This window comes from Passer montanus, unplaced genomic scaffold, assembly GCF_014805655.1.
Source record: "Passer montanus isolate IOZ18808 unplaced genomic scaffold, ASM1480565v1 scaffold23, whole genome shotgun sequence".
In the NCBI taxonomy this organism is placed as follows: domain Eukaryota; kingdom Metazoa; phylum Chordata; class Aves; order Passeriformes; family Passeridae; genus Passer; species Passer montanus.
The window spans coordinates 4,914,226-4,941,671 of record NW_024366926.1 but is presented as its reverse complement, the minus strand read 5'-3'; the positions used below and the strand labels follow the sequence as shown (position 1 = coordinate 4,941,671).

Genomic DNA, 27,446 nt, shown 5'->3' with positions numbered 1-27,446 from the left:
CCTCCTTAAAATGCCCTCTATCACACTGAAAGACATCGCTTTGTTGTACAGAAAGAGAAAAAAAAAGGGAAGAAAGGTACATCCATGGAAAAAATAATAAATGCCTTTCCCCCTGGTGTCATGTCTTTGGATATGTACAGCCTTGGAGAAATGTATAAATCATTTTGTACATGGAACTCTTAAAAAACTAGATTTTTAGTACAAAGGAATCAATTCACTGCAAGAACGTCCACATGCTGTTGCTTTATGATTTCCTATATACACAAGAGGACCAAAGAAAGGACCTCTTTTACAGTTACTGCTGTACTGTACATTAACATGTGGCTAATACCCTTCTCTGGGTGAGATTTACACTTAGTATTACAAATAACATAACAATGCTGAAAATACTGATACAAAACAGCTTCAAGATGACATTTTAAAAATATTCCTCATATTTATTGAACTGTTTTTTTCCAGTTTTTTTTTAAGTTTCAGCTCTATAAAAGATTCTCCAAGAAAATAGTAGCATTTGAAATGCTATTTTTGAAGTTCATAGATGGATTTTTTTAATAAAGTGTAATCCAAAAGTCCATTTTCCCAGGAAAAAAACAACTATAGATACAGTAATACAGTACATGACCTAAAAAAAAAGAGGGTATTGTTTTGTTTGTTTGTTTGTTTTTTTTTTAATGTAGTACAGTACATTTGTATCCTGGAAAAAATTCCTTGATTACAGTGTCTGTTTAATTTATTTACAGATCTGTAATTGAATTGCATACATGAGCTCTTGAGATGAGCAACACTGAAATGAATTGATAGCAAGAATGAATTGTTTTTTCAATCTCCCATGACTTTAAGATATTGCTAAGAAGAAGAAGAAGTGATTCTGAGTAGTGAAATTATCTTATTAGTATTTTTAACTTGTTTGGTAGACTTTAAATTATGAGTTTCAATGCAGGACTGGGAGACTTGAATACCCAGAGTTAATTCAGTAAAGCTGTGTTTGCAATTTTTGCACATTCTGTTTTGGCAGCAGCAATGCACACATGAACATGAAGAATTTTGGCAAATGTTTGTCTTGGTTCTTATCTATCCATCTCTGGATACTCAAAATTATCACTACAGAATATTTAGACAAAACCTGCTCTCTTCAATATTGGATAATGTAATAAATTCTGCTCTAATAAAAATAAAATCCTCAATAAACAGAAGACTGAAATTTCAGGTTGAAATTACTTTACAGAATACTTGCCAAGATAATAGTCTATTTTTTTCTTAGTTTAAGCAAGACTTGTTAATATAATTTCCTTGTAATAATCCAAATATTAAGTAGTGAAGCAGATATATTTAACACTAGGTAAAATTTTGTCTTCATTTCATAAACTCTATGTGACTAAACTTTTAAAAGTTGCAGATTTTTAGTAGCTAACAGAAGCTTTATTTTTCATTATATGCTATCTGTTAAGTCACAATGGCTTGTTTCTGTGTGTGAGAATGTGCTGCACCGTTGTCTTTCCTTATTAATCACTGGTTAAAGAGAGAAGTGACTTGTCTCAGATCTGCCTCAATCATACTTAAAGGTGCCAAATTATTTTTAAACTGCTAACTGCACGTGCCATTACAACTCAGACTACCCTGCATCAGAGAGGTTGTAAACCAAGTGTCATGTTTCACATATGCCACACGTTTGGAGTAACTGGACCAAAAGGTTCCCAAGCCTCTGAGAGGGGACAACCAGGTATTTTGCAACTGCCAGGTCTCCAGGTTCTATGGTGTGGTCAGATGATTTCATACTCCCCTGAGACCAGGCAATAAATTAATCTCACTTGCCTGTCACATGTCAAGAGTAACAAACTCACTGAGCTGGTTTAACCCAACAAATCCTTAAGTGCAGATGATACAGCCCACAGGAATGATGACTGATGCAGGTTGCTCGGCCTGGGTAATAAGATGATTTCTTACTTTAGGCTTTCACGCACTTTTGGTTTGGGAAGTGGAATGGAATTATAGGATGGATTACACAGCAGAATGTCACAGTGCATCATGAGTGCCTTACAGTACCTGTAAAGCACAAAGATCACCACAACTTGACATGCCCTCATAGAACAGAAACACTTAAAGAGATATAGTTAAACAGAAGTATGAAGAAGGAAGGGAAGGTTGAGGAAACAAGCTGACATCCTCAGTCTGGGACCCAATTTACTGACTCAAATACCTGGCAACTCTCTATGAACCTGTTAGAGGAAAATCAATCACTTCCTCCACTTGTAGCATGAGGCACGCATGAAACACATACAGGAAGTGGTAACACTCTGTAAGTTACCAAATTTCACTGTATTAAAAAAAATGTGTAAAAAGAGGGTTCTTAAAGATTTCTGACTCCTTATTTCCCTAATCTCTATGAAATTCAAGAGGGTTTACTAATTATCTATCTATTTATTCCTCACATCTACTTTAACAGTAATATTATTAAACATACAGGTTTAATTTAAGATAATCTTCTAGAACTTCAGGAAATCATAGTGACTTATAGAGGGGTAAAATATATTTAGCCAATATTGGACTAGCAGTGCCAGCTGGATGGCCCCATTTATTAAACTCATGGTGACTTCTGCATGACAAATCAGCCCAGTTATTTAACAATCTCGTTCATCCTTTTGCCTCAGTCCAAGGTGGGAAAATATGGAACCTACAGACAAAGATAAATTTTTATTTTATTTTTTTTTCACATGAAAGTAGCAGCAGATGAGAACTGAAGACAGAGCTCTAGGTGAGCTTAGATCCCTCTTTAATCAAGAGGGACGTACATCTCCTTCCACGGCAAGAAAATAAGCACCTTGTTAGCCATCTTGTTGACCTAAAGTCTGTAGCTCTGCCGTGTGTATATTGTGGTGGAGGAAAACGTTCTTTCTGCTGTACATGTGCAGAGAGATGGGTCCCCTGGGGGGCTGTCCCAGTCTCCCTGTGAAGGTGGTGTGCTGCCGAGGCACAGCACTTGGGTCTTTTGGAGCTCCTGAGAACACGGGGAAGCCGTCGGCCTTGGGTGCTGGCTTTGCTGTGCTGGGGGCTGTGACAGCCAAACCGTTCTGGGCGGCCTCTGAGGCCAGCGTTTCGTACGTGCCTCGAGTGTGTTTGATGGCTTCCACGATCTCCTTCTCCTTCAGGAGGCTGCTCAGACACAAATTAGACAGCTGACAGCCCTTGCTTTCATATGCTGCTGCTTGGCTGCCCTGTCTAAAAGGGTCCTCGGTGGGAGTAAGTGCTGACTTTCTGTCCCTTGTGCTGGGATTTTGGCTCACCATTCTGGTTGGATATGTAGTCTGGGGAAACAAAAGAAGACAAAACAAAAAGTATTAGTAACAGAACACAGTAGAGAAATGGTGTGGAGTATACATAAACCACTCCTCACTACACATGATCAGCACATGGGTCTGGCAGGTTAAAATGAAAGATGACTCCAATTGATGGTAAAACTTCCAAAACTTCATTCACGTTTAATAGCACAAGGATTGAAAAATGCTTGTTACAAGTAATGATTTGGGCATTTTCCTTAAAAAAATAGTTTAAATCAAAGGAAGATTTTTTTTCAGAACATAATAAATGGATAAGAAGTTTTCATGAATTGTAAGCAGATTTTCAAAAGCATTTCACATAAAAGAAACAGAATTTTGATCTCATAGAGTTCAACACTTTATACTCTCAAATCCTTACAAAACATAAAGAACATATTTTGTAAATATCTTCATGCCTCAGTTAAGCTCAGAACATGTACAATTTTCACTGTCCTTTGAATCCAGGTGTCTTGTTCTGTATTTACAAGTCAAAAACATGCTAGAGAAGAGCACAAATTTTATTTCAGCTGCCTGGAAAAAAATACAATGTAGGAAGGATTCCAGCACGTTACCAACTTCTGATGCTGTGCAAGCATGCATGCATCTGATTTTGTTGAAATGATGGTAATTTATTCTTGCATGGCAAATCAGATCACTGCAGACTTTCAGTGTGTACCTGGTGTGATGCTTCATACTGTCCCTAGAACACCTGACTGGGGAGGAGATGATGGCACCCTTTCCCAGGGAATGATTAAAGCAACTGGTTGATTTGAAACACAAGTCCAATTTGACTCCTTACAGGTTTTTTGCAGCAGAACTCTGAAAGGACACAGGAGCAGCTTCTTGACATTGACATATGGGTTCTGATGTTGCAGAACAAAGCTGAGAGAATAAAAATATTACCAAGCCTTCCAACAATATTTGGCTAAAAATATTTCATGGTGTTTCCATGATTCCACAAGAAACTCATATATATTGTTTCAGAATTAATTGTATCACTTCACATCCATTTCCATTTTAAGCAGCACAGAAGAATGATATTGTCAACATTCACAGCTTAAACCCTTTTTTTACTGCAGGCTAATGGTCACGATTCCACGCAGAGTCATATGCAGGTTTGGGTATAAAGACTGCAGTGCATTTTAGGCATCAGAGATGATACTTAAAAAAAATTATTAGGGCTGGAACATCATTTTTTCCCACTTTATTCAGTGCTGATTGCACACAGATTTATAAATGGGAGTAGAACTCTTCTGGAAAAAATTACTTCAGTTTTTATATCTGCAGCACATAGGTGTTGAAATGAAATTCCATTTAATTCCTAGGGTATCATTCTTGGGAGCACCTATCTGTAAATTCCATCACTTTTCATCTATCTATCTATCTATCTATCCATCCATCCATCCATCCATCCATCCATCTATGAATTATTTATTTCCATGCTAGTAAATATAATCTTCCTACTGGGACAAGAGTAAAATTTAATGCCCTGTCAAAAACAAGCATTTGTTGTAAGGGAATGATTCAGGAGTTACAATATGTCACCCTGTATCTTCAAAAAGCTAAAGATTTATATAGAACCTTAGAGGAACTTTATTGTGGAACCTCCAGTCTATCCTGAACTTCTGGACATTTACGGTTCTTAATCATCTGTTAAGGACCTTAATCGATGTAACTTGTACAGCCTTCTCCTCTAAGATTTTTTCACTACATTACTTTTACTTTTGGAAAAGATCTCCCTAATGTCTAAACTCTATCTTTCTGGCTTCAAGACCACTCCTTCTCTCTCTGTCATGAAAATGAAGAAAGAATTGCTGTTTGATCTTGAATACCTGTTTATGTCTTCAAAGAATGCTGTCAAGCAACCCTTTAATCCTCTCTGCTCTAGAATAAAAAAAAACAACACTGACTTTTTCTCATAGGACTCATCTGCTAGACTCTGAGTCATTCACACTTCTCTTCTGTACAGATCCCCTTCAGTAATTCCACAATTTTTTCCTTGAAGTAAGAAGGTTCAAGAGTACAGTAATCAAGGTAATCCCCCACCATTATGAAGCAGAACAAATGCTATTAATCCTATGAGGGACTTCTTCATCTGCTTCTTATTAATTACTCCAGTAGGAGGCTAGTGATTTTATTTGGCCACAGCATGAAATTGCTCATTCGTATTCATCTAGTTGCCCACAATATTTTCATTATTTTTAATGCAAAATTATATCTAAATTCAGTTGATTATTGTTACCTATTGTCACCTATTGCATTTTAACTTGATGAAAAACTGTTAAGACTATCTAGCACTGGAGTGTTTATTTTCTCTTCCTTATCAAGGTTATATTTCACTTGAAATATTTTCAATTTAGAAAATAAATGCTTGGTTTGTAGGTCTATGAAATATTGGCTTCTGGTTGCTGGCTGATGGGGGAGACAGTGTGTGTATGTATCAATAGATAATAATAAACATGTGGTTAGGGAAGGTCTTAGTTCTCTGAAACTCTAACTTGCTGAAATTCCCCTCCTATTGAATAATTAAACAAATACAGGTGGTGACAAATTAAGAGCTAATCCACCTACATATAAACACCAACAGATATTCAGAATGTGCCATCATAATTTTAAGAAATTGGTTTGGCCCTGTCCCCAGCAATAAGACAATAAGATAGTTAATAAGGAAAGACAGACTCATTCTATCAGATGCATAGTTACACATCAAATAAGCAGAGACTTTAATGAAACACTGCCAAAACCCAATACTATTGTTGGTATCTATGATAAATTACTGAAGAACAGCTTCCAATCAGGAAGAGAGAGAACAGTTGTCAGATAGGAGTCAAAATCAAGAAGAAATCCTGTCCTCTCTCCTCATCCTAATAACATTATTCTCCCTCGAAAATATAGTCAATAGAAAGTCCAGTCCTGCCTTGATTTTAATGCAAGTTATTTTTTGGTATGATTCTAACATTTTTATAAAAATTGAAACACACAGGATTGAAAGAAATTAATTTTTCTTTTGATTAATTCAGGTAATTTAGTTTGAAAGAATGTAGTGCAACCACATTTTCTTGCTGGTCCATTTTGCAGCTATTTTGGATCCTCATGAACTGGGGAAAATAAGAAAAATGTCCCAGAATGAGATGCACAAAAGTAAAATCCACACATGCCATATGAAAAAACTCCCAAACCAAACCAACTTTGGAGAAAGTTAAACATTTATTTTTAAGCTATTTCTCCTTATCTTCCTGTACGCGATTAACGCGAATTTCCCAGCGCTGAACTTTCAGGTACCAACTGCACTCTCTGAGCATCAGACGTGAGCGAGCAAAGCCACAATCCCAGCACATCTGTCGGCCAATTCCAAGGCTGAGTCCTTGTCCAAAGCTGAAGGTGGCTTGGTGCCAGTCGTGCTCCAGCCCAGCCTAGAGCAGCTGCAGGGCTGCTGTAAACTGCTGCTTGGCAGAGCTCCAAGGAGCCGATCTGCCAGCTGGTGGCTGCTGAAGCAAGAAATCCATTCATCTTTTTCCCTTTTATTTTCCAGTAGCTCAGCTAGAACCAACAATTTCTCTGCCCCAGAAATCCCCAATGCCACTCTACAGTCTGCCTAACTGTGGACTCAGGAAATGGGCTGCAATTAGGATGCAAATGGGGTTCTGAAATTTCTTTCAAAAGTAGCCCGTTTTAAATATATGCAGCAGAAAGAAAAGGCCTCCTTTGTTGTTTCAAATATGTCTTAACCTTTGAGCAAACATCTGGATTTGAATGTCCTGATGATATTAAACACACTCACAAGAAGCGCATGCCTTTATGCTTGAGTCTATTTCTAAAAAAAGGAAAAAAAATATTAAAATCTGATTGGCTGTAGAATTTTAGTCAGTTTGTATCATGATCACTTCTGTTTTAAGGTACATAAGTGTAAGAAAGTTCAAAATAATTTAGGTTTGATTATTCCAAACTAGCACTAAATAAATATTGAACCAAAATGGGAACTTAATATTCTTAAAATACTCTTTCCGTAATTTTTTGAGGGTTCATTTTTGTGATTCTAAGTCTAGAAAAAAGTTATCCCTAATATATCCCTAAATATCTTGAAAAAGTTATCCCCAATAACTTTTTCTTATATTAAGAAAAAATCCCCAAGCCCCTTCAACATCCCAGTGGCAAGTAATGAAAATGTACTACTTTTATAGAAAGCTCCAGAATGAGACGTTATAAACAAAACACTGCAGCCATTCATCACTTTCCATTTTCAAAGCCAATGAGTGAAATATGACAAGAGTTAACAACAAGACAACACTGCTGCAGGACATTTGAAAATGAATATTGTTTCTGACTGTCTGGTGATAAAGTAGTAATAAAAAATGATGGGAAAGACATGAATTACAAAAACACCCCAAAAAGGGTACAGATTTTTAAGATGTCTGTGCCCAGAGGCATTTGCAAGTCTTAGATGGCTACAATGTAATTCTTCCAAGTACAGCAACTTTCTTAAATACATCATTGTGACAACAGACATAGAGAATAAAACCAAACAAAACATGCTCTCATCGGTGTACCTGCTGCACCCTGACAACCAAACAATGCTGTAGCTCAAGAACATGGTTTTACCATCCCAAAGGATTTTACACTTTCAGAGGTGTTAATGGAAGCACACTACAGAGAGCAATTATTCTGACAGGAACCTGAAGACGTTTTGATTCCATCATGTTTTCTACTGCTTAATTATTTTGTGTTTGCTGATACACAAGGAAGGTAAAACGTGTTCTCCAATGTAGTATTTACTACATGGCCCAGCATGGCTTCCTTGGTCCTTGTCAGGTCTCAGCTGGATTGCAGCACCTGCTGCAGAGCCATCCCAATTCACAGCCTGGCCCAGAACTCATAAAATATAAAGCAACATAAAAGAGTACAGACACAAAACAAGGTGCTATAGCTCTATATTTCTTTTAAGGATGGAAAGGATTAAGCCCTTCATGATGCTTTTGAATTTATACACCTTCAGATGCCTTTTGCAGTTCCGACAGTTTATAAAAGTGCAGATCTAATTTACCAAAACACAGGTTAACTCAGTGCTTTGATATGCCACATCTGTCACTATGTCACCTTCTTAATTTCTACACCTCCTCACTTTTGTGCTTACCAGCTTCCAGCCTAGAGATGATTCAACACAAAATGTAATTTAGCTGCAGCAGGTAATTGTTCTTCATTCAAGACTCTTAAAAATCACTCACTCTTATTGATTTCAGTAGCACCTGGACTGAGAGTGTAGCTTTTACAATCCAGACCTGCATCTATTGTACATCAGATGCTGCCTTCTGGCAACACAGGACAAATGAAAGAAATAAAGTCCAGTGTGGCAAAATAAGGCATGGACTTGTATCAACATGTTATGGGTAAGAACCAGCTGCTGATCAATTTGTCAGCTCTACTGTTGTCCTTTATAAAATGAATGCATTCAACATAAATCACAAACATTTTTCTTTCTGCCTTTCAAACACGTAAATTTCTTTACTGAAAGCAAAAATTATGAGATACTAAAATGCTGTCTCTTTGCCATAAGGCCATTTAAACAAACAGGCAAATGGAAAATAAGTTAACTATAGAGGTGAGTTAATATCCTAAAAGAATTTTATGGTAGTGAGGATACAGTGTGATAGGTAACAGACTGAGTGCTTAAAAAAGATCATCATCTTCTCACAACATGGAATTCTCCTTGACAAATCGTATTTATCTGAGTACTAATGCACAGTTAAGACATCAAGGTGTAAAAGATGTAGTGCTGTTTTATAAAGCAGGAAGAAAACAGCAAAGGACTTCCCATTAATTTCTAGTAACAGGAAATCACTGCTCTGCATTCTCAATACTGCATTGCAAGGGTTAAGCGGAAGTAAAGCTAAAGAGAAGATTCTGCATTTTACAGCTGTTTACCACACCTTCCAAGTAAAACAATTGGAACTTTGGAGCTGTTAATCACATCCTTGACAAATACTACAAAATTAATTCAGATGATACTAAGTACACCATGTTACACACTATGGTTTAAAATTTTAATATCTCCAAAAATACTTATGAAAATAAAAGCTAGTAAATAGTGTGGATCCTTCAATGACAGAACTACCAAACAGCAGGACATTCTGTGTGAAATAACAAATCTTATGTTTCTCAGACTGCATCTAAGACCTTCCCCAAGATCAGAAAGTCAAAATGAGAAACAACAAACTTTTCTTTTGTTGTAGATCCAATGGACTTTTACACACATTTAAAAAATCTATTAAATCCCTAATCTCGGCAACATCCTATCTTTAGCAAATACTAGCTCCCTTATCTCCAGCAATTCTCATAACACTTCTGCTTCTACAGAAGCCTTTAGCATCTTTTTTACTGATCTTATATGCCCCCTCAGGTTCTCTGGGCAGCCACAGCTATTGCAGCCAACAATGAGGAGAATCTCTTCCTTTAGCTCTTTTCATGCACAGGCTCCACCTTTGGTTACAGGCAGCAGACTCTAGAATAAGATGTCCAAGTCAAACTTGCCCTTAAACCTCCCAGGCTGCATTCCAGGGGATTGGATAAGCCCCATGTTCACCCAGCACATCAGGTCTCACTGACTCTGTGCAACCCAAGAGAAATTAGGGCCACTTATGCCATGCTTTTAGCTACAGTCATATAAAAATGCACAGGTGTGTACAGCCAAGGTCCTCTGTGGCATAACTAGTGCAAAATGAACTGATGGGAAAGGAGAAGTGGGTCCATGGGAACACAAGGGTCACTTCAAAAGACCGCAGTTTGTGCAGCGTGGGCAGTGAAGTAAGACACAAAGGTCTTGACGAAACACTAAAGGAATTTGCTCTGGAATTACTAGCAGGAAAACTGCACAAGTGCTAATTAGCCCTTCTGAAAGCGTGTGCTACTCAGCTGACATTTATTGCTATGCAAGCCAGTATTCCTGTACAGCATTTGATGTGCCATGCAGACATAATCAGTTGTTTGAGGATCTCTGCCTTGTGCCTTGCCCATTTTACTGATGACCAGCTGTCTGAAGGATGTAAAGTCCATTTTTAGCCTCAGGCCTGACATGTGATCACCAAAACCTGATTACTGTACCTGTAGATGATCTGAGTTAAAACTGACTTGTAGGTGGCAAGTACCTTTGACAACTACTAACACATACATGCTTAGTCTTTACTGAGTTTCCAATTATACACTTATGTTTTCTTAGTCTAATATCACCTAGCATGATTTCCCAGAGTATTAGAAATTTCATATATAAAACTAAATTCACACGAGGATGTATTCCGTTAGATAATATACCAGGAGACAGCAGCCTTAGAAGTGGTAGTCTCAGGAAGATTTTAGTATGCATTGTACAGGTGTTTATTTCCTATATTGCCCAGTATCTGAAAAATACTTCTAGGAGAATAAAGTAAAACTATAGCTATTTTGCTTACAGATGTTATGTTTAGGATAAGAATCCTAATACTTTGGCATGTGAGGCTTTTGCTTTAATAGCTTGGTCATATTATAGGGTCTCAAATTGTGTCTATGTATATTTTTTATACCTTAACTTCTGTGAAGAAAATAATCATATATATTTATCTTTCAGTTCAGGACTTTCTTGTCTAGCTTTCAATTAGTGAATTCCACAAATCAGATTTCTAATGAATGTCTGCCTTCTGAAATAAGCACTGCTTGCTTTTTCATAAAAGAACACACTAACCCCAGATGGACTGTACTTAGCCAACACTCGTCTTTTTTCATTACATTATTTAACAACAATAAAAATTCCTTCTATTAAATTTTCATAAATGAGTTCCATAAATTAGCATCCTTACTGTTGAAAGCCATAAGGGCTGAACTTATAACTACAGCAAGGGAAATTGCATACATTGGCAAATGATGATCAGCTACTGTCATATTAATCGGCGACACTGCCCCTCAGGTCAATAAACAGTCTGCAAAGGAAAAATCAGCAGACTAACACAAAGGGCAAATTTTATCCCGATGACAAGAAAAGAGATCCTAATTAGCCTTAAATTGGCTTGACTTTTTATTTTTATGATAAGATTACTGAGACCAAGACAGTCTTGAAGGGAAAGGCAATTTTTTTTTTTTTTACTTTAATATCTATATATGAGGGCACCTGTTTTAGGAATGAAATATCACAAAGTAGTCAGATTTTTTTTTTTTTTAATCCCAAAAGTAAATTTCTGTAATTAAGCCTTTCCTTGTGGCTGGACAAAAAAATTATAACATAACTATAATCAATCCCTAGCCATAACTTGTTTGGTTTATTGTGTTGAACAAGATGAAGAAATAGACTCCTATGACAGGATGAAGCATTACTATTCCAGAAAGATATTGACTCCCTGCTGTAGGATTCAGTCAGGGAAAAAATCTGTATGAACTTTGCACCATAGGACAATAATCAGTGAATCAGACTTCATTCATAATAGAGAAATTTACCTTAAAATATTTTCTTCAAAGATTTTACTAACTATGATGGTTATAAATTTACATTGAGTGAATCATTCCATGCCTAGGTTTTTTTTTTAAGTCATTGGCAATCTTAGAAATAGCAAAAGAATAAATAGGATTCTCTAGGAATGGGGAATATCTCTACTTCTTTTTTTCCTTTTTCTGTTAAACCAATGACCTGAGAATGTTTTGGTCTTATTGGTACCGAATTGGTACATATAAATTCTGTTCTCTAATCTCCATCTGTCAGCATCAACTATATTTACAGCAAGAAAATCTTGTCAGAGAGAAGAAAGGGACTCCCAGACAAGAGGTAGAAGTAATTATAAAGGAAATGTGACCTCCATAAGGATTCATCACAACTGATTTACGTGAAAGAGAAGCTGCTTTAACAAAACAGTGTTTGCAGTTGAATGATGTAATCACAGAACCATAGAATGATTTGGGTTAGAAGGGACCCCCCTGCCATGGCCAGAGACATCTTCCAGTAGACCAGTTTGGTCAAAGCCCTATCCAACCTGGTCCTCAATATTTTTTTGGTCTTATTGGTACCGAATTGGTACATATAAATTCTGTTCTCTAATCTCCATCTGTCAGCATCAACTATATTTACAGCAAGAAAATCTTGTCAGAGAGAAGAAAGGGACTCCCAGACAAGAGGTAGAAGTAATTATAAAGGAAATGTGACCTCCATAAGGATTCATCACAACTGATTTACGTGAAAGAGAAGCTGCTTTAACAAAACAGTGTTTGCAGTTGAATGATGTAATCACAGAACCATAGAATGATTTGGGTTAGAAGGGACCCCCCTGCCATGGCCAGAGACATCTTCCAGTAGACCAGGTTGGTCAAAGCCCTATCCAACCTGGTCTTCAACATTTCCAGGGATAGGACATCCACAGCTTCTCTGGACCATCTGTTTCAGTGCCTCACTACCCTCTGAAAGATTTTCTTCCCAATACCTAGTCTAAATATCTTCTCTTATAGTTTAAAACCATTCTCCCTTGCCCTGTCACAACCTCTCTGTGTAAAAAGTCACTCTTCCTCTTTTTTCTAAGCCCCCTTTAAGTGTCCCCAGAGTGCTCCCTTCTCCAGTCTGAACAGCCACAACTCTCTCAACCTGTTTTCATGGCAGAGGTGCTCCAGCCCTCTGATCATCTGTGTGGCCCTCCTCTGGACATGCTCCAAGAGGTCCATGTCTTTCCTATGCTGGGGATCCCAGAGCTGATGCAGCCCTGCAGCTGGGGTCTCACCAGAGCAGAGCAGAGGGGCAGAATCCCCTCCCTCCCTCCCTCCCCTGCTGCCCACACTGCTTTGGATGCAGGACATGATCCGGGACACGTTTGGCTTTCTGGGCTGTGAGTGCACATTACCAGATCATGTCCAGCCTCTCACCTACCAGCACAGCACCCCCAAGTCCTTCTGGGCAGGGCTGCTCCCAATCCATCCTCTGCCCAGCCTGTGTTTGTGCTTGGGATTGCCCTGACCCACACACAGCACCCTGCACTTGGCCGTGTTGAACTTCCTGATGTTCCTTTGGGCTCCCCTCTCCAGCCTGTCCAGGTCCCTCTGCATGCCATCCCTCCCCTCAGGGTGGCAGCCACACCACACAGCTTGGTGTCATCACCAACCTGCTGAGGGGGCTCCCAATCCCACTGTCCCAGTCACTGACAGTGGTGTTCCACAGGGCTGGTCCCAGCACCCACCCCTGAGGTCACCACTCTCACTGAGCTCCACCTGGACACTGAGCCACTGACCACAGCTCTGAGTGTGACCACCCAGACAACTCCTTATCCACTGAGGGTCCATCCATCACATCCATGTGTCTCCAGTTCAGAGACAAGTATGTCATGTGGGACAAATACGAGATGCTTTGCACAAGCTCAGGTAGATTTTTGTCACTTGCTCTTCCCTAAACCAATAGCAATGCTGTCATAGAAGGCCACCAGATTTGTCAGGCACAATTTGCCCTTAGCAAAGCCATGCTGGCTGTCACCAATCCATTATGTTCTAAAAATATCCAAAACCTTATCTTCTTAACATTTCTAAATTGCCAATAGCTGGCGGTGATAGAAAATTTCCCTTACTGTGTCATTTCAGACAAACCAAGTTTCACATAGGTAAAATAACCCATCAGATAAGTACATGCAATAACCTCTTTCTGCCTACACTAGTGGCTTACACAAAAGAAGAAAAATATTTGACAGCATTTTTACTATACCTCTCTAAGGATCCATTCAGTTCAGCCCTCTTTAACCCAGCTAGTGCAGGACAGCATTCATTGTGAGACACACTGCTCAGTGTTCAGGAAAATGAACTCTAACAAGGAAAAACAATTTCATTTATTTCATGTATTTTAAGGCCAGAAAATGCGCTTATAATCATCTTGTTTGCCCTTCTCTTTAGTGGGAGCCATAGATTTCTCTTGGTGAAATCAGGTAATCCAGAATAGGGGGTGGAATTATAGCATAATTTAGAAGACTAGGAGTTATGGAGAATGTATCTTATTTCTTCTTAATTCACTAAAATATTTTTAGAATGATGCTATCCAGGTCCTTACTGGAAATGTTGCTATATTTTGGTGACAAATTCTACATTAGTATTTGAACAAGAAAAAGTAGGCATGTTGCTGCTGACAAAGGTGCTGCTAGGAGATAATGTCCCTACAGAGCAGAGGGGACTAGTGTCTAAACATTTGGGAATATGCAATTCTTGGAGAAAGTGCTGGTTGGATTTGGAGCTAAGCCAGTCTGGAGAAAGTTCTAGTTATTTAAGCAGTCAGATGTATGATTTGAAGGCCTTATTCCTTACACAAATGATTATACAGGATGCATGACCATGAGGAACCCAGTAGAGCCTTCAAATGAGAAAGAGCCCAAAACTTCAAAGAACTCCAAACCTACAGTGCCAAGATCATGTTACTTAGAAAAGTAACTTTCCTTTCTATCTTACTTTCCTGGAAATATGAGGGAAATAACAAAAAACCCTCAGTTATTTAAAAATATTCTGCATGAAACTATATTACACAAACTCAGCAAGGGAAAATGAACAAAAGAAAACAAAATCAAACAAAAACATCCACTGAAATTTTATTTTTTACCTTTTCTTCTAGGAGAACTGACATAAAAAAATTTGGCAAAAATACTGGAACACTTCCGTTGATTTCTTCTCCTCTATTCCAATGCCTAGCCTAGGGAAAGTTAGCAAGATTATATTTCATATTATACCTCCAACTTTCTGTAATGAAGCACATAGGAAGGCACTGCCTGTTACAGTATACTCTTTCTTTGTAAAAGTTTACAATTTCTTTTCTTTACAGCCCATTATGTTAGTTCTTCACTTGAAAAAAAGATCACAGACTATTTGCTCACCACTGGCACCAGTGCTGAACCTCAGAAGTAGTGCTTTGTCGTAAATAAGACCAGAAGAATTTACAGCTAAATCTAGCAAGGAATACAAACTTTTCCAAGGGGCGAGTGCTTTCACCAGCTTAAGTGGCACGACCTGCATGGTTTGCAGTCAAACCATTCAAGCAACAAATAGCTCTCAAAGCACTCTCCAGAGGAGAGATCTCTGACCTGACTATCAGATTTTCTGCTGCAAACTGAAATCCCTTTGAAGATTAATTCCTCAATTTCACAGTGTTATTATTGTTGCAGATGCTCTCAGTGTTTTCCCTCACAGCCAAAACAGCATATTTTTAAATGGCTGCTTACCTGCAAAGGATCAGTTTAATGTAATCGACAGGCAATGAATCAGCCTTCTGGTTGAGAGGTACCAACAACACTTAAACTGGCTAAAAATTTAGCCAATACAGCTAAAATTTGAGTCAATATAGACAAAACTGTGCTTCAACTCAGGAAAGCTACAAGCTGGATAAGAAAACTGTAACCAAACAGCACAGTTGTCTAAGGCAACATCCCGACACTCCAATTAACTGTACAGGGAGAGATAAAAGATGAGCAATGCTTGAAATTCATGGAGGAGGACAGTGTGAGTGCACACACTCAACCACACACCTTGAGGATTGATAAAAGACAGTCTCACATTTGACTGACATCCACCAACTCCTAAAAACCTATAAGGCACACACAAACAACTCCCAGAATATTCCAGCCCGAAGCAGGCTCTGTAGGCTATGCTTACCACGCACAGGTGATGATTATTTGGGAGGGGATATCTTACAAGCTGCCTATCTCCCCTCTGGATTTCTGCCTCTCAGCCACTGGCAAATTGCTCCCCTTAATTTTGTAATCATGGCAGGAAACAGGGAATACTCTCTAATTCAGGGCACACACCCACTCATCTGCCTCCACGTATTCAGCTAGTGCATGTCATCTACATTTTGGTCTCTTCAACATAATCTCTGTTGTGACGTGGAAGATGCTTAGGCACTAGTTTGACAGTTCTTTGCTCTGGTCCCAAAGTAAAACCTTCCTCAGCTGTAGAAAGAGAGCTTGATTAAGCAGGGTGTCCTGGAGTAAAAGCAAGTATGCTGATGACTATACAACTAGGTGTGCTGAAAAAGCACCCTTGTCTTATTAGGGATCTCAAGGAGAAATTTTGGAAAGCGCAATTTGCAAACATTTTCCTCTCAACCAGAATATAATGAATCAACTTTTGGGGCACTGGAGCACATTGGAACCCAACTCAGCCTATTTGTACTAACACATATCTATCTTACAGCTGCCAGGATAGTCCCAAGATTACATTTCCCTCCAACTGGCTGAGCAATTGCATGGAGAGCCAGGAGTAAGCTCAGGAGGTTTGGCAAGCAGTAGGACACCCACCAACTGGTACCTGCCACATGCAAGAAACAGCTCCCAGGCACCCTGTCAGAGCAGGCTCACAGCTCACCTCCACGGGCCAAACAGGTTAACAGCTGACTCCTGGCTCCTCATGGAGAGAGAAATAATTACACACTTCTCAGCAGACAAACTGCCATGCTGACATCTGTCTGCATAGTGCTAGGAAAGGAAATGAAATGCAGAAGCTCTACACCAAGCCTGATTACCCCAAACCTCCAACACAGCCCTGCAACACAGCCCAGCCACCCCAATCAGTTATCCCTTAATGCACAGTACATTGCTGCTTTGGGAAAACTCAGGTTCAAGAAGTATCCCTGTTTCATCTTTCTCTACCTTGCCCTTCTCTTTTTCCCTTTCCTCATTTTTCGGGAGGCACAGCTACAAGGAAGAACTTCCAGCCTGCAGTTGCTTCTATGCCAAAAATCAATCTGTCCAACAGTCACAGTGACAATATGTCGAGTAATGACAACAGAAAATGTTGAATGCGCCTGAGTGCCAGGCTGCAGTGCAGAGAGCTGCTCCTGCCTTGAGCTCCAAAGAACTGGAACAACCCTGCCAGAAGAGGAGAAAACTACCAAAGCTGGAGTCATGCCCTTTCTGCAACCTTGACCAGGGACATGACACCATGATTCCCTTTCCATGAACTATCTGCTCTTGAAATTCTAGAAACACACAGACACTCAAAATCTTTCCATGAGATGCAGTGATCTATGGAGTAAATTGGGTTGCCAAAAAACCCTCAGACTGACTCCTTTGCAAAACAGGTTTGAATTAAAATGGGGATCTTACCTTTTAGAACTGCTTCCCTTTAAATTCAGAAAAGCATGTAGGAAAACAAGTAATAAGCAGCTGCTGTGAAGGAATAAAAGTGCTTTTAAAACACTCCTTTTAGTACCTGAAGAGCAATGCTGAAGGTGTATGTGAATACAAATCTTTAAAGGTGAAGAAAAATACATCCCATGCCAATGCAAAAATGAAACTGCTACTAAATAGCAGAAACATAGATTCTTCCTTCGCATCAGAAATTATTTATTTGGAAAATAGTCTGCAGTCAACAAATATAAGTTCAAGATAAGAGCACCATTGCTTTGAAATCATAATGGTGGATTTAGCTAAATTTATGCTTTAAGTTCAACAACAAACCCTTATGAGAATCTATAACCAAAATGACCAACTGTAAGTTTTCATTAATATTAAAACACAAGGTCCTGAAAGTTCTAATAAAGACATATAATATTTATTTTCTTTTTTAAACCTGGTAACAGTCACTAAGCTTTAATCTAATAAAATTTAAATATCATTATATCACCTTAAAATAAGATCAAGCAGACTTGTATGTTAACATGAAGAAAAAAAATTATACCTACAGTTCAAACTTCCCTCTCTAGGTTTAGTATTTACACAGAAAAAATATTATTGATTGTTATTTAAGATTCTGCTTAATAAAAATATTTTACTTCCTCCTTGGAGCTTTTAATATTAAATGGTGTTCAAACAATGTTGCCTAGAACCTCATAAAGGTACACAAGGAAAAAACTCACATAGATATCAAGGTGCAGAAAGGAAAAAATCCTTTACCCTAGTGAAAAAAATGATGAATTCCTTACCCACAAGAAGTGTAAGAACAGGTCAGGTCACATTGCACAGGTAATATTTTTCTATAATGTTGCTAGAAATGCTGAAATGATGTACTGGCTGAATTTGACCAGTGTAGATGTGAAATATATATATATATATATATGTATAGCCAGTGTAGATGTGAAATAAAAAGCACACTAAATCTAACTAGTCTACAGTGCCATAAACAATACCTATTATATGTTATTTCTTTCTCTTGGGAAAGAAATATATGGTAATTTGCTAAGCTATTTTCACTTTATTCTTAACATTTATGGATATTACTGGTAGAAAGCAACAACAGCTTGACTTTTTAGCATGCAAAATGCTTGATCTGAAAAAGACACATAAAAGAAAAATATATGCAGCTTCCCATTTATACCGTGTCAGCAAAGTCCTTAACTAGGCATTCTTAGTACAGTATGCTAATCAGAGGTGAATCCTGGTTCTTACAAATTATCAGGGGAAGACAAGGAAACGAGGTATGACAATGAAATAATTTATAGGGGTGAGGTATTAAAAAAAGCCCTTTAAAAAAGCCCTTAATGTCCCTATCTTGCCAAGCTTCGTGTGTGTATTCCGATAGATGCAGCGCATTCCAAAGCCTGTTTCAGAGATGCCTGTGTTTAGCAGCTGTGTCTCTGCTCAGGCTGTATTTGCTGTGTTTAACTGTGGTCCTTATTGCTTTGTTCTCAAGCATGAGGCTCTAACAGAGTATCTACCAAGTAGGGAATTACCTCAAGCAAGGTATAGTATCCACACAGCATTATTTAAATGTCTACCCTTAGGACTTGGGGCTCTCTACAGGATATTTCTCTTGGGAACCACACCTTTTAAAATTTAGCAACTAAACCAGTCACTGCTATGCTAGCCAATATGGGGCAGAACTCTCTGTGTGCAAAACTCACCCCACTGTATTAAGCTCTGTACCTTTACTGTTTAACTTTCTGCAGCCATTTCTCCTAATTCCCTTGTGCCAGTGTCAGGGTTTGAGTGGCTATGCAGTGAATTAAGTAAGGAAGCTGGCGTGGATGAAAACTACATCTTTCCAACATCTCTCTATGTGGAAAGTTATTTTTCAACCAAACCAGTTCACTGATCAGATGCTTTTTAGTCACACAAGAAAAGCCAGAACAATCAGCTGAAGAGAAAGAGTGAGACCAAGATTTTTTTTATTTCTTTTTTTTTTTTTGTAATGAGAGGGCAGGGATGTGGAAACGGAAAGCAGGTTATACAAGAAAGTTTGGTGGAGATCCATCTCCTCCTCTGCCTGAGTTCTGCTGCCAGATGCAGAGCACTTGTGCTTCTCTTGTGCTGTGATGCACCAGTGGCATTTGATCCTGAAGGGAAGCAAGACTCCTGTAGACACAGGGCATTATAAAGGACCTCAGACATCTGCAGAGCTGGGATGGTCCCAGCCATCTGCAGTTTTCCCTGGTCATCACTACAACCTTCCTACTCCTACGCCCCTGCCACTTCCATCCAGCCTCCATGGCTATTGGATCTGCCACATTCCTCTCTGAGACTTGTTTCTGGTTTGTTCAGACATGGAAACAGTTGCAAGTGCTGAACTTTCTCTAGATTATTTCATTCTCATACCTCATTTCCTTGTCTTCCTCTGATACTTTGTAAGAACCAGAATTCACCTATTAGTAGCATACTCTACTAAGAACGGCTGAACTTTTCTCTATGTGACTTCAGTGGGAGTCACCAACTCTGGAATTTCCCAAGGGTACCACCTAACATGACTTTGCTGTTAAGGAACTTCATATTCACTGCTTCAGTAGGAAAAAGCCATAAACATTCAACTATGTTTGTTCCTATTAGGCTGTTAAATTAAAGCTATCATCATGGTAAATGTCATGTCTTCAAATAAATGATCACAAAACCCAAATCAAAACCTAAAATACACACAGAGCCTTCCATAATTCCTTCTAGGATGCAAATTATTTATAAAAACTGTATTGGAATAAATATAGTTACAAGGGATTTGCATGGGCTCTACATCATCCTAAAGCACTAGCTGTCAATTGACTTCCACCGAGATCAGATTTGTTTAAAACCAGACATAATATATTGTTCTGTAAGATGACATTTTTAAAAAACTATCTGCAAAAGTGTAATGTATGTATATTTCCCAGGTTTTGAAAAGAAGCTGTAAAGACAAACTTTATTACTAATTTTGGGAGATAAAATGATTCGGTAAACGCTGCTGTGAAAACCTACTGGTCACAGGAGGATGTAAAACATTGCTGTCCATATCATAGAAGTGCCAGTTGAAGGATGATGCGAGGTAGAGAGTACTTGAGTGTTTCATCTTTCAGAAGTTCAGCTAAAATAATTCCTTTTCATTTACACTTCCCTCATTTTAATGTGTCCACTCATACAGACACTGTCCTCCACTACATGATCACTTCACAAGTATTAATACAATTATTCTGATTACAGTCAAGGGAGAAAAGGATGAAATATCAGCTAATAGGCACATGACAGAGAGGAGGATTTTCTCATTTTACTCGACAATGTTTCAGCCCCAGGACTGGCTCAGGCATTCTGGATTCCAGTCCAGAAGAACGTGGTTCTAACACCTTCACTGCTGTAAAAGATACCTGCTTTTACACAGAGCAAATAAAAGGTTCATAGTTTGTTCTGACACAAGAGATAATGAAATTCTCAATGCACTCTTATCCTGCAACACCCAAAGTCCATCTGTTCTGGTCTGGCAGGCATTTGCTTATTTTTAAAATGTGACAGACTCTTTATCAGATTAATATTTATCACCATTACTGCTATTCTCAAACACACTATGCAGTATAGGATAAATAAATCAGAATCACTTTTATGCCCTGTTAGATATATTGAAAAAGATGTTTCCAAAAATTTTGCAACTTTGAATTACTGTGATATTTCTGTATTGAGAGCGAAGGTAATAGTTTTTTGCTTATCCACACTGCTCATAACTAAGTGATTTAATGACCCAGACAAAGCCTTTTTCATAATTAAACCTTTCTTTTCTTTACAGATTTCTGGGAGGAGATCCTGAATTTAGACAAATGACTGCAGATGGTGATATAAAGCTGTACACAAGACAAATGGCAGCTGTGGCTTCTAAGTGAAACTCTGTTTTATACAGAGCCCTTGTAAAGTCTCCAGAACATTTTGCTGCTGAAAATTGTTTTGCTGCTGAAAAGTTTTGCTGCTGAACTTTGCTATGATTTAAGTCTTTTGTGTGCAGTTGTACCAGCTGCTTACAAAGAGCACTTGCTCAGTGGATCTGACCATACACCAACACGACTCTTACTGAAGGTTTGGGGCTTTAAGGAACACACTTAAAAGGCTCTTTTGTTTGGTTGTTTGGTTCCCCCCACTTCTGATATCTTCTTAGTAACTGCAAATATGAGAGATACTAACTCCCACAAGTATCAAGTGTGAACTTATTGTCCCTGGCTTTATAGATAGCATACAGATAACTGAGAAGGAAGAAATTGCTTTTCTTCTTTGTAATGTATATGGTGAAATGTGCATGATCAGATTTTAGAGGTAGATATTGCTAACAGAGTATGTTTTAAGGATGTATTTTAAGTATATTTTTAAGACCATTAAGGACACAATCCTAGATTTTGAGCTTTTAGAGCAAGGATGCAAAGGGGAAATCCACTTTTACCTCCCATTTCCTCAATTATAATGGAAGCTCAGACACTGCAATTGAGAATTTGCTGCAATACAAGAATCCTTTCCTCCTCATTTTTATGTCAAGTCTCTGAACTCTGCACAAAAGGTAGTGGAAAGGTTTCCTGAGGCCAAGAACAACTGTATAAGGTGCATGTATTTCATGCATACATCCTTCCATTCATTGCACATAGTGTTTTCAAAACAATCCAACAGATTTATTTTAACGCCACAAGTTTAGGCTATGAGTTTTCTAAAAACCTTGCTTGAAGTTTAAATTAAAGCTCTCTGAAGCCAGTGTACACCTCCCTCAGTGGTATGAACATATTTGTTGGAAACATCTTTAATCCTACCTGAAATTTCTGGTCTTCTTTATACTCTTTCTAAAAAAAATTTTTTTTTTTTATTTCCTCCCCCTGTCTTTCTTTTAATGATTCATATAAATTCACTGCTACTTTTACTGTCACCTTACTCATTCAGGATTGCTTTCCTGTCTGAAACAGGTAACTTCTGACTTACCTCCCCAGGATTGCTAACTACATCATATATATTAACTGTAGAAATTATGTAGAAAGAGTCTAATTTGTATTCCCAGGTGCACTTCTATAAAATTCTAAAGGGCTTCAGTTCAGTCCTTAAATTATATAACTCAGTGTTTCTTACCAAGGAATTTACAAATTAACCCACTAACTTTAGCAAGGTCCAAATTAGGCCCTTAATAATTGGAATTTACTTCTAAATGTTTTAATGTGCAGGCATAGAACATTAGGACCCTGCTGGAAAGAAAGATCCCTAATAATATTATATTAATATATTAGACATCTTAAAAGAGGAGCTCAAAATGCTACTCTGATCATGAGTGATATAGCCCAAGTAAGACTGAGTGCTTAAATGGAAATAACCTAAACATCATTCCTCCTCTCAAATTAATCCAGTAGTCTGGCCAAAGTGTACCATTATAATGAAGTAGAACTGGAGGTTGAATTTCAATAAAATTCCCACTAAAACTAATTACAGAAAAGGAGAAAAGCCTCAAAAGATTTGCCTAATAATTGAGGTTTGAGCTTTGTTAAAGTTTTGTACTAATCCTTAAAAAATGTCTGGAGGAAATACATAGGACCTTTTGCAATTTCAGTTAAGTCTGACCTTGTTTGGAAGATAGAACACGGTATCTAATTTTCTGAAAAGTCACAACAAAATGTAATGATGTAATATTTACATTCAGTCCGAAGACTAGATGCTAGGGAGTATTTCAGCAAAGAGAGTATTCTACATTATTTTCCCTGTTGTTTTGATAAAGAAAAAGGAAAAGGAAGCTAATTATTTTTTAACAGAAAACTATTCCATTTTTGTTACTTTATTCCTGAAGCTGCTTCCTCAGAATCAAGCTAATTCAGTCCTCACTGAAACAAATGGCAAAAACTTCATTTTATTTCACTGCTCTTTGGGTGAGAACATCAGTGGGTTGTTGTAATTCTGTGGTCTTTGTTTTTTCCTTCTCCTTCATCATAGGAAAATGACTGTATAGAACTCAGAAGAAAATCGTCTATTGTACTCTCAATATAAATTTGAGATTGTCAGTTCACTGAAAATTGGCACAGTTCTCTAGTTTTACCACACACAGCAGTCAGTTCACCATGTTTTATATGGAAAAACAGTTCCATAGAGAACACATTCAATCTTTAGGATGCAATGCGGGGGAGTTGGGATATCATTATGTCTTTAAAATTAGACATGTCTGGGTATCTCAGATGCTAAAACTCTTGTTTGTGCTCTCAAGGAAGGGACACCTACCTCAGAGTTTCTGTTAAAGCTAAAAAGAGCTGCTTGTCCTAGGACTGTAATTTTTCAATGTCTGGATAATGCCAGTCTTAGCCACTGGGATTCTTTGTCACCCACATTACATGGGATGGGGAGTTGTTTGGATTCCTGTGGTTTATGACCAATTCCCTGTGTTCAACAGGCTCTCTTACAGACAAGAACCCAAATTCAGCCTTCTCCCTCTTGAAGAAGGAAAATTTATTGGAATTAAAACTGTCAAGTGATTTAAAGTAAGAAATTTCACTCTGAAACTGCTCAGACAACAAAATGCTGGTAATAGTAACAAAAAATTGGAAAAAGGAAAAAATAGATGTGGTAACACTCCTATAACAAAGTGCAAAACCATGCAACATCTTTTTTTTGAAATATAATTAAAAAGTCATTAAGCTGCTTTATGAAATACTAATTTAGTTAGCATTATACTATACATTGAATTGCAGGTAATACTTTAAGATTTGTTTCTGAAACCAGCACAGAATATTTTCAGCCCATTTCTTTCTCAGCAAGCACACAAAGTGTCTCATTCTGTTGAAAATGCTATTGTAGAGTAGTACAGTCAACAGTCCTCAAAAGAAAACAACATGGATTCTAATGAGAGAATTTGTATATAATTTTACTCAACTTTAAACAGTACAGCTGCAAACCTATCATCTTGTGGAAGCCAAAATCAAATCTGGATACAAACTTGTTTAAAACTCACAGCTTGGAGTTCATAGAGCTCTGTGAAAAGCAACATTCAAATTTTCACTTTAACACTGTGGTTCAAATTTGCCAGGGGAAAGATTGAAAGACAACCTCTGTATTTTCAATGGAACAACAAGACAGATTATAACCTACAGGAATTTATTTTACTATTTTCTTAATTTTGCACGGTCAGATAGTAATGAGAAACACTGTAATTCTTGTGACTAATCAATATTCTGTAATGATCTTGTTCAGAACAATTCTCAAGAAGAAACAGAAGCCCCAGTTATCTTATGCTGTGTGATAAAATGGTCACTTTACACAATGCACACTCTTCTCCATCTTCAGTCTTATCATAATGCCTTACTAGCAAAACAACAGTAAAGATCACACTGCGTTCTGGAATTTAATTAGGGAATATTTGTCTATGACTCAGCAATCCCCAGGTTTTGTGCTGCTTTTCACCAGATAACAAATTTTATTCTAGCTAAGAAGGCTCCACCACTGTGAAGTGCAAACGGCTTGTTGGACCCCTGCTTGCTGGGCTTGAACTAACTTTATTTTCAGATTAATAATAAAGTGAAACTTCCCTGGGGGGAAGCAAAGGAGAAGGCAGTGAAGCTCCAACCAATACACCACAGGGCACAGTTGAGCACCTCAGTCAGAATGGCAGTGCCTGGGTCAAAGTGTGTTTGGGAAAGGGCAGAAAAGGCTGGGCAGAGGGAGGATGAGGGGGAAAAAACATGTATATGGCCTGTGATACAAACTCAGTAACCTTGAGGGAGGGAAGGGAGAAAGGGCAGAAGGGAAGAATGGGAAAAAGAAGAAAGGGAGGGAAGCACCTAATGTGTACATCAAGAATTAAAATTCAACAGAACTTTTTTTCCATTTCCATGTTTGTTAATGAAGCCATCAATTAATGTGCTTAGCATAGCTCTGCTGTTACATGGTGCACAAAAATATGCTGAAAGCTGATCAACTGGGCAGGTTGAGCACTTGTCATGAATAATGAGATGTAGTTTTTGGTGTGTCTCTAAATTCTATTTATTTTACTTGGACACAACAATAACATTCAAAGAATCATATACTCCTTGAAATTAAGGAAGTTAGCAAAGTATTAGCATGAAATAATTCCTTCAGAGCTATTTTCAAACTGTATTTCACTGATGTATATTACCTTCAGATTTATTACCATTCAGTACAACCTGAATTGTATTTTAGCACCTCAACAAACTGGTATCTTTTAGGATAGCAGCATTTCAAACCTCACAGTTGCTTTATCATTGTGAATAACAAAAGAACAAATAAACTTCTCATAAGCCTCCTATTCCTGACTTGGGGTGGGGTTTTTCCTCACAGTTGTGGAAAAAGAAAGTCTTGCAGCAATGTAAGTACTGTGCACAGGATTTTGTTTTCCAGATTTGTTGCCTTAAAAATGTATTTTTATTATTAATCTGAAAAGCAGTTTCAGTGTTCAGTGGATATGAAAATGATTCACAATGGAGTGGAAAAGGCTCTTGGGATATGAAGTGCTTCAGGGAAGAGATGCAATATACATACAAAAAGTAAATAAATTCCCTCTCACTGGCTTCTTATGTGTTTTTTTCATAAATATCTATAACGCATTCTGTCAATACTAATGTTCAGAACACGTTTCAAACATGTGACATGGGAAAGTGAACACAAGTAAAATTAATTTTGAAGTCTCTTTTTTTTTAGCCTAGACCAGGAAAATCAAGCAATGGCTTTCTCAGTAACAGATAAGGTAATTCACACGTTTTTCTGGCAGCTTCACATTCCAAAAGGGGATTTTCTGATCCTCTACAAAAAAAAAAACAACAAAAAAAAACCAAACTTGCTAAGTAGAGTTACACTATAGATTATTTTCAATTTTGTTTTGAAGACAAAGAAATTACAGGAGCAGCACTGCACATTATCATTGCAGGTTCTAATATTATCACGATAAGTCCCATCACAACATCTGATAATCTAATGCTCATGGAAAATCAAGCTAAAATTAACACAAATGTTATAAAAATAATTCACATTATTTTGTCACATTTGTGTGTTTTTATATTAGTTTTTATATGATTCTATGGGGCTTCACATTCACTTCAACAGTACATCCCCAAGGAGTTTTATAAAATGGTGACAGATTCCTACTAGACTAGACAGATTCTTAAGGCACTTCTGCTAACTTAATTCAGTACAGCAGGACCATATGCAAATAGATGATTTGTGATGTTATGAGGGTCTGATACACAGTGATGTGACAGGACTTGACACTGAAAATCCTCTGTGTGACTCTCAGGGCTTTCTCAAAGCTTCTAACTCCATGTTTATTATTAGGAAAGCATCCCAGAATTCACTAACATGATAACTTTACATGTGTCCTACATATATGTAGATATGTACTGAACACTGAAAATCAGTACATAACTAAATTTGATGGTTTCTTTATTGCCCTCTCCAGTTCCTTTTTATTTCACAGTGCTCTTTGTGTCTTCTAATGAAAAATACTAAGGGATAAACAGTTGATAAGGTGATATAAAATCTCTTGTTTATTGCCTGTAGGAGACCCACGACAGAATCCATGTGCATGGATCTGCCCATGTCCATGGATCTGCCACTTTGGTGTTTAACACACAAAAACACTAAACTACTGGCTACAAAACTCCAGAGGTACAGAAGTGTAATTTAAAATTCCACCAGTACTCATCTCAGCAATTCCCACAATTTAAGAATTGAGCAGAAAAGATGTCTTACCTTACCCATGTAATGTCATTTGCTGAAAGCAGGGGTCCTGCTTTGTCATGGTATATGCCCACTTTAATGCCAAACTTTAATGAAGGCTATACCACAAAGCAATATTAGTCACTTGTAGTGAATATTCAGCCACCTTCTACAAACACAAACAATTCTTGAAGTGATAAGGAGAGTTCTTTGAGTCTTCACTTTCTATAATAAATTAGTTTGCTCATAAAGGTCTTGGTCATTAAACTGAGAAAATCAAACTATGAAATTTTGTAGAGCTGAATAATAGCAGACAAAAATAATATCAAAGTAA

The 27,446-nt window shown here is 37.7% G+C and overlaps 1 protein-coding gene across 6 annotated transcripts in view; it reads right to left on the bottom strand.

Annotated features, from left to right (window-relative positions):
* Positions 1 to 713: 713 nt before the first annotated feature.
* The window catches only part of CCSER1 (coiled-coil serine rich protein 1), a 626,891-nt gene continuing 600,158 nt past the window's right edge, over positions 714 to 27,446 (bottom strand). For 5 of the 6 annotated variants that reach the window (XM_039710732.1, XM_039710731.1, XM_039710730.1 and 2 more), the window contains one exon: positions 714 to 3,302. In XM_039710732.1, the coding sequence (XP_039566666.1) occupies positions 2,823 to 3,302 (480 nt within the window). In that variant the 3' untranslated portion in view covers positions 714 to 2,822. The remainder of the gene's footprint in view (positions 3,303 to 27,446) is intronic. The other variant, XM_039710734.1, reaches the window with a different exon arrangement.